The 7,826-nt window shown below is 45.8% G+C and overlaps 1 protein-coding gene across 1 annotated transcript; it reads left to right on the forward strand.

Moving 5' to 3' along the window:
- Positions 1-1,279: 1,279 nt before the first annotated feature.
- Positions 1,280-7,314, forward strand: LOC134485024 (sperm motility kinase Y-like). Its single transcript, XM_063280846.1, has 2 exons — positions 1,280-1,870; positions 2,931-7,314. The coding sequence occupies exon 2, from the start codon at positions 2,951-2,953 to the stop codon at positions 4,478-4,480; it is 1,530 nt and encodes a 509-aa protein (XP_063136916.1). The 5' UTR covers positions 1,280-1,870; positions 2,931-2,950; the 3' UTR covers positions 4,481-7,314.
- Positions 7,315-7,826: the final 512 nt, after the last annotated feature.

The raw sequence follows: 7,826 nt of genomic DNA on the forward strand, positions 1-7,826 counted from the left end.
TAAAAATTCACACTTCACAGTACAGTGAATAGCAGTAATCGCGAAACGTGTAAATAGAACCGATGTGTACCAGAGTATGTGGATTGATGTTATATGAAATGTGTTTGGGTGCCGTGCAGTATCCTCTTCCATGTTCCTACATACTGAGCAACGACCCTGTACAATTTCTCTCTAGACAGAACCATCTGGAATTCACTCACTGAGGGACTTATGCCCTGGAGTGGCAGCTACAGGTAGGACTTGTGCAACCATGTCACGAAGCGAAGAGACAGAGATGCATGGATTAAATGGAGAGAAGCAGATTGGAATGGTGGAGAGGCTAACCTGCCAACAATTCCAAACCCCCAGCAGGATTACACTGGAGAACAGCGAGCAGTTTCCCAGCCAGCCTCACTCTCCATAGACAGACTTCTTCCAGTCCTTCCATTTTCCGAAGGAAAGAAAAGTTCAAAAAGCAGGGACAGGGAAAGAAAAACTGCTCTACTCTCAGGAGCCAAGGGCAAATCCCCTGGCACCTCCCTGTCTGAGCCCATAAGCAGAGACAGCCCAGTCCTGGGATCATCTCTAGAGGCTCAGGGACCCAGGCAGATGAGCCCTTGAATCACAAAGGGTTCCTCTACAGCATTCTATGTGTGTCAGTCCTGAGTCCCTGAGCCTGAGGTGCTCTGCACAGCTATTCAGAGAAGCCATCTCCTGTTCTCTGTACAAAGATCTCTGTGTTGGATGTCAAAGGAGAGTGTCCACCCAGCATGGGTTGGGGCTCTGGCCCTCTAATCTGTTGGTCCATGTTAACTTCTCCACAGAGAAAGCTTATGAGCTTTGCTGATGCATCCATTAGGCGTTTGGGGGATTCAAACTCAAGTCTCTGCCTAGTCCTGCAGCTTTGTCTCAGGTGTTTGATGATAACCTAGAGCCTTTCTGAGGACTTATGAGAACAGTGTCCTCTTGATGGGTCAGTTTAGAAACAGCTTTGTCTTTAAAAAAAGAAAACTATACCATCAGTTTGAGGCTAATCTTTCAGAATTCAAAGATAATGTGACACCCTGAGTGTAGACATGAGGACTTTAAAGCAGGATGCAGAGTAAACATTCAAAACAGAGAACTATGGACAGCTAAACATCTTACAGGGTTTTATTTCTAACAGCCTAAAGTCTTTCCATAGCCCATAGAAGCCACGGTCTCAGAGTCCTTCCCAACCATGTTGACAGGTCCTATTGTGACCTCATGAGGAGCGATTGTGAGGCGGCCCAGCAAACACATATTAAGCTGTTGCCAGGCCTGGAATTCTTTGAGTGCTTTGAGAGGAGGTGTGGAGTGGAGCCCTCTGCGACTTGGTTGTATCTAGTGAGCTGTGTGTGGTTGTATCGAATTTTACTGTACTGTGTATATGTGTATGTATCAGTGTGTGTAAGAGAGTGTGTGTTGACAGATTGGCCTGTGTGTGAGTGCGTGTACGCTTTTGCCTGTGTGTTTGTCAGTATATGTAGGAGTGTGTGAGTTTACAGGTTTGTATGTGTGTATGTGTTTGTATGTGTGTATGTCTTCTTGTGCGTATGTGTATCCCTGTGTGTATGTGTGTATGTGTCTGACGTGTGTTTTTCGACGTTTGCTTGTGTGTAAGTATGCGTGTTTTGTGTGAATCTGGGTGTTTGTAAGAGTTTGTGTGAGTATAAGTTCACTTCTGTGTAGTTCTGTGTGTGTGCCTGTGTGTGTGCCTGTGCCTGTGTGAGTGCCTGTGTGTGTGTGTGTGTGTGTGTGTGTGTCTGTGTGTGCATGTGCCCATCCCCTTTTGCCCCTTGTATCTATATTACCTGCACCTCAGTGCAAGAGAGTGTAGAGGCCAGAAGTCACCCCGGCTGCTGTTCCTGAGGTAGGTTCTCAACCTTATTTTCAAGACAGGCTCTCTCACTGGCCTGCAGCTGCCCAAGTATCTGGGCTGGCTGACCAGTCGCTCCCAGGCATTTGGTATGCCAACCCCATAATATCAGTTTAAGGCCTATGTAGATAGCTGGCTGCCTATTTCTTGATTGATTGATTTTTGGATGACTTCAAGAGAAAGAATTAGGTCACATATTGCCACGCCACTGGCTATTTCCTTATTGGGGTTTTGTTTTTTGTTTTATTTATTTATTTATTTATTTATTATGTATTGCTGGTTTCATTTTTTAGTGGTTTTTATGTTCTCACATGCTATATTACTGCTTTGATTATTTACGGTTCTGCAGTCAGATGATTCACTCTATCTCCATTTTCAATGTCCTGCGGTTTCATCCTTTTACATTATTCCTGTTTCTCTATTTATTGAGTACAAGCAATCATTTGCTTAGACTTGATACAAATTTTCCCTTTGTGACACTTTGACTCTTCGGCCTTTGTTTAAGGTTTACTATTCACTGATATTTAACTGCCTTATTCCTTGTGGTTGGTTAATTTTAATTTTCAGTATTTTGGTCTGGAGAGTTGTGGATTTTTGTGGATCACTAGGTCCTGAAATTCAATGGAGTTTTCCCTTAAGTGTTGGCTTTTTATATTTGTTTGTTTTGTCTTATACTAATTCTTTCTCCTCTCGTTTCTTTCAACTTTTTTTTTTTTCTTCAGTGAACATCTATTCATAGTATTGACCATCTTTGGCCGCCCAATCCTATTGTAGTATGACGATTTTTATTTTCATCATTGCATTTAGTATGTGTGTGCTCTTGGCTTTCTCTTTTGGGGTTGGTTATTTGGGTGGCTTTTACTTATGACTCTTCATATTTTCCCCTTAACTTTTTCATAATTTTGCTCTATTTTTCTAGTCTAGTTTTTACTTTGTCTTTGTTTGTTTTTTTTCTTTCTCTTTTGTTTGTTTCTTTTAGGTACCACAAGTGTAATTTTAGCTCCTATATTGCTCCATCTTTTTCATTATTTGATTCCATTTTTGTTATTTTTAGGTAGCATTAGTACTGATAAAATGCCTACAGAGACTGAGGAGGAGTTACCAACCCCTACACCCGAGCCCAGTATCTCTGAGGAGGGCAACTTCCATTCCCAATACCAAGTATTGGGGACAATTGGGCAAGGGGGCAGCGCCAAAGTCCTCCTGGCCCACCACCGGCTCACAGGAACCCCGGTGGCTGTCAAAGTTCTGCGAAAGGACAAGCAGTGGTTCCAGCCAGCCATGATGGAAGCAAACATAATGAGAAAGATCAACCACCCCAACATAGTGTCTCTCATACAAGTTATTGAAAAGGAAACGAGAATATACCTCATAATGGAGCTGGTGGAAGGCCAAGAACTCTACCAGTACATCAGAGAGTCAGGGCACATAGAGGAGGATGAGGCCCGGCAAATATTTGAACAGATATTGTCAGCAGTGAGCTACTGCCATGAAAAGGGGATTGTTCACCGAGACCTCAAACTGGACAATATAATGATTGATAAAAACAAAAAGGTCAAAGTCATCGACTTTGGGCTTAGCACCCAATTTCAACCTGGAAAAATGCTAAACTACCACTGCGGCACGTACTCTTTTGGTTCCCCTGAACTCCTCCTTGGCCATCGGTATGACGGGCCGAAGAATGATATGTGGATTATAGGAGTGGTCTTGTACTGTATGGTAGTGGGAAAGCTCCCATTTGATTCAGTGATCATCCAAGAATTGCAAAGACAAGTAGTGGCAGGGGTATATCCTGCTCCCTGTGGGGTTTCAAAAGAACTGGAGGACCTCCTTAGTAAATTACTGAGGGTAAATCCCAACTTTAGACCAACAGCAAGAAAGGCGATGAAACACCCTTGGTTCAAAGAACACTGGAACAGATTGATAGGTCCCTATGAAGAAATGCTTCCCCTCACACCAGACCCGGCCATTTTGGATGCCATGAAAAGCATTGGATTCCAAGCCTCTGTAGTAAAACACTCTTTAAAACAAAGAAAATATAATGAGGAAATGGCAACTTATTTCTTTCTACAAAAGCAAGCTCTCCAGGGGGATGGCTGCACAGCCCAGGCACAGCAAGTGAGTCACGTTGTAGCCCCATTTCCTAGCCTTGATCCTGCTGCTGCTTTTAGATTAGAACCAAAGAGGAGTGGAAGCCTGCCAGTCCTTGGCACCTTGCGGGTGTCATCCTCCCATGGTCACGTATCTCACTATGGCCAGAATGCTCATCCAAAAGGAGGCAAAAGATCCACTGTGGCTGGTCGTCTCAGGCCTCTACCGATGACACCTACACAGGACCACTATCACAAATGTGCCGTGAGTGTCCCATGCATTCAAACAACAAGCATCTTCACTGAGAAGAGTAGCAATAAGGAAATCAAAGAAGACAACCCACTCTCCCACAGAGCCCCATTAGAGGATAAGCCCATCCCCAGCAGGGTCCGGCACAGAGGTTTTAAGGGGTGGACCAGGAATATAGCAAATGCCCTGATAAAGCTGTGTTGCTGCATGCCAAGGAGAAAGAAACCTCGCCTGAGGCAGAACAGAATCTCCCCCCAGAAATGAGCCACAGGGAGAGTCCAGAGAACAAGCAGCAGGCATAGCCCAGGTACCTTTGTGCTTTGTCCTTTTCAGTTTGCTCTATGCTGGTCCTTCCTCTGTCTCTGGTTTCCATTTTCCCCACAATTCTTACCTTGTATCTGCTCTAACTTCTTTATGAGGTTTCCCCAACACCAAGCCTTCTCCCTCTTCTTGATTTCTCCTCTTCCCAGCAGGGACCCAATAGGATTGATGAGTTCCACACTCTACAGAGTTTTCTAGTTGGCCCATCCCTTCAGATGGACTCCAGCTCCCCCTTAGGCCAATAGCTCCCACAGGGTGAGGACAAGAGGTTCATGGGCTCATGGCCTCCTCCAGGGGCTACTGATCTTTTCACATGTGGTCATCAATCACAAGTGCTGCAGAACAGAGTCTTATGTTTTCAAATGTAACATCCCATTCCATTAAGCCTCAAAACTAATTAACAAGGTTTGTCATTGAATAAGTATCAACAACCTAGTTTGTGGGTTATAGTTGATGGTCAGAATCCTGCATGCATGCATATTGTTTTGCATACTGGTTTTTTTTTGTTCCTAAGACCTAGTGATCTATTGAATTTTATAGGTAGTAGTTCTAAATGTTTTCTTTCAAAGACCTCAACTGAGAAGTAGAAAAAAGAAGTTATAATATAGTAAGGCAAATCAAAGCCCCAAATGGTAAGCTAAGAATTCTACCTCACTGTCTTTTTTGCTTGGAATAAATTGTCTTGTCTATTTCACAGTGTCATCTGAAAATTCTTTCATGTCCTCAGTATAAACAGTAGGTGATTTCAGACACATGGCAATGGAAAAGACACCAGCAGAAACTACAGCAGCAACAGGAGTAGCAACAATAGCAGAAGCAGCATTAGGCACAGCAGCAGCAGGAGGAGGAGAGCGAGGAGGGTAGGAGGAGGAGGAGGAAGAGGAAGATAAAGAGAGGAGGAGAAAGAAGAGGAGGAGGAGGAAGAGAAGGAAGAGGAGGAGAAAGAGGAGGATGAACAGCAGGGGGAAGATTTTGATTCCCTGTCCCCGTGAGAATTGCTGATGACTACTTCTGGACACAGATATCATGCTGAGAACTGTTTATCAAAATGATTTAACAGAATATTAATGTTCATAGAAGACATGTCAATGTTCCTGAGGGCAAGCAGCCCTGGAAAAGAGAGCCAGATGGCAGAGGCAAGCAGTGTGGAATGTTCTTACTGAGGAAGACCTTCTCAAAGCTGATGATGTAATAGGTATGAAGGAGCATTTCATGGGAGTCACGGTCCCATGCCCCTGTGTCAGGGCACACAGAGCTCCTAGCCTTGCATCCTGCTTGAGAGGGGACCTGGAATATTCCCTGATCCCCACAGGGTCCTGGATTGCATGGTTCCCCCTCAGTTATGGTCCTCCCTGTGCCTCATGGGGTACGCAGCTTCTACGGGCTGAATTTATATCAGTGATTAACTGGAGCTGGACCACAACCACACCACAGGCAAGCCCTGGGCACTGAGGACATTAAGAGCAACAGACAACATCTCCTCCACTGCTTCTGACTCTGCTCCACAAGGCAAGGCAGCTCCCACACAGCAGGCATCCAGCCTAACTCCCAGCAGGGAGAGTGTGAGATGTCTGTGGATGAGCCCACAGGGACTACAGGATTCTGTGGGAAGACATCTGGTAGCTTCTGGAGCAGCTGCAGCAGCCAGGACACATGAACTACAGTGGGGGTGAGCTATAGGACCAGGTAGCAAAGAGCCTGCTCTGGCCAATGCTGATCTGAATCCCTGGGTGCAGGCTGGAATAGTCACTCAGGGCTATTAGAGTGAAGGCCAGCCAAGGGCATACAATGTGTCACTAACATTCTTAAAGTCTTGTCCAGGAAATAAACCACTGGCATTGACCACTAAAGTTGAGTCCAGACTCATGGGCTACAGGATAGCAGATTGAACTGAGTCTGAATTCCCATGAGTATGACCTCTGGCTGCTCCCTAGGCTCAGTATAGATGAGCATGAGAAGGCACCATTGCTGTGTTTGCAGGAGTAGCAGAGAGCTCGGAATACATGACCCACTCCTAACCCAGACTGGAGCCACTCTAGGGAGGAGATGGCATCATTTGAAGATGGGCTTATGCGGGACACTGTGCTCTGGTTTGTGGCACATACAGCTCCTGTCTTTCTTGCTGACAGTTCAGATCCTCAGCTGGCCTCATCACGGACAGTCCCATGAGGAGTGGGTGTTTGGTTCCTGCTTCCCAGTTAGGGCAGGAACAAGCCCAGACGCAGTGAGTAAGGACAGTGCTTCTGTCTTGACCCAGCTTCCTTGTCCTCCCCCCTCCCCCAACTCATATCAGGAGCCACCCAGAGACCTTCATAGGAGTGTGGGTCATGTTAATCGGAATGCACAGCTGGAGATTAAATTCTGGGTAAGGTCTCCATACAGCCCTGGTGGCTCCCACACCCTGCCTACCTAAGTTTTCCCAATTGGGTCCTCAGGGTCGTGGAGAATCTTCTACAGGCTGCCGTGAAGATACAGCCAGTTTCTTGGTAACATTGTGTTTAGCAGAGGTTCTCTGCTTCAGGCACAGAGCCTTCCAGTGAGAGGGTTTGCTGAGTAGCACACCAGGACCAGAAAAGTGTAGAGCCCTCCAGTGGTAGACATGAAGTACTGCAGGAGTTTATTTCCTGATTTCTTCACATCTACCTTGTTCTAAAGGCTTTTTGTCAGACACATAGGGACCTAAGAAACTTGAGTTTGCACCCCCATAGGGAACCCAGGACACTAAACCAGCAGCCCTGTTAAACGGCGGCAGAGGACAGTCTGGGCTCTGTGTTTATAGAATGGCTCTAGACTGGTATGAAGACTGATTGACCAGCCAGTCAAGGAGAGTTAGGGACAGTTAGAGACTTGGAGGAGAGCATGAGCGGCAGACACAGCAGAGTCCAGGCCAACAGTGGAACCAGTTCATTTAATAGAGAAGCATATGCCCTCCCAAAAGGCTGTCAGCTTAAGGCACTGCACTGAAGACCTGACCCAATAACATGCCCAATTTACACATCACCCACCTGTGGCTTGTGGAGGGTCCTCAGGGTAGATCCTAAAGTCCATCATGGCTGAAAGGCAGAAGTTTGCACATCATTGCAATGTGGAGGCTACTCTCTGCTGATGGGATCCACACACTCTGTGAAAAAGTTTGCTTAAGTGAAAGTTGGCTGTCCTTGAACTCTCTGGTCTTCCAGGGTAGTGTGTGTTGACCACATGCAGAGCCATTCCTGAAAAACGTAGAGCCAAAATTCAACAATAGGGAGAGAATCCTGTACCAGATGGAATCCCTCAGGCCAGTGTGGAT

Source organism: Rattus norvegicus, chromosome 1, assembly GCF_036323735.1.
Source record: "Rattus norvegicus strain BN/NHsdMcwi chromosome 1, GRCr8, whole genome shotgun sequence".
NCBI lineage: Eukaryota > Metazoa > Chordata > Mammalia > Rodentia > Muridae > Rattus > Rattus norvegicus.

Coding starts and splice junctions, on each gene's coding strand:
- LOC134485024 (XM_063280846.1), top strand. CDS start 2,951: ATGCCTACAGAGACTGAGGAGGAGTTACCAACCCCTACACCCGAGCCC.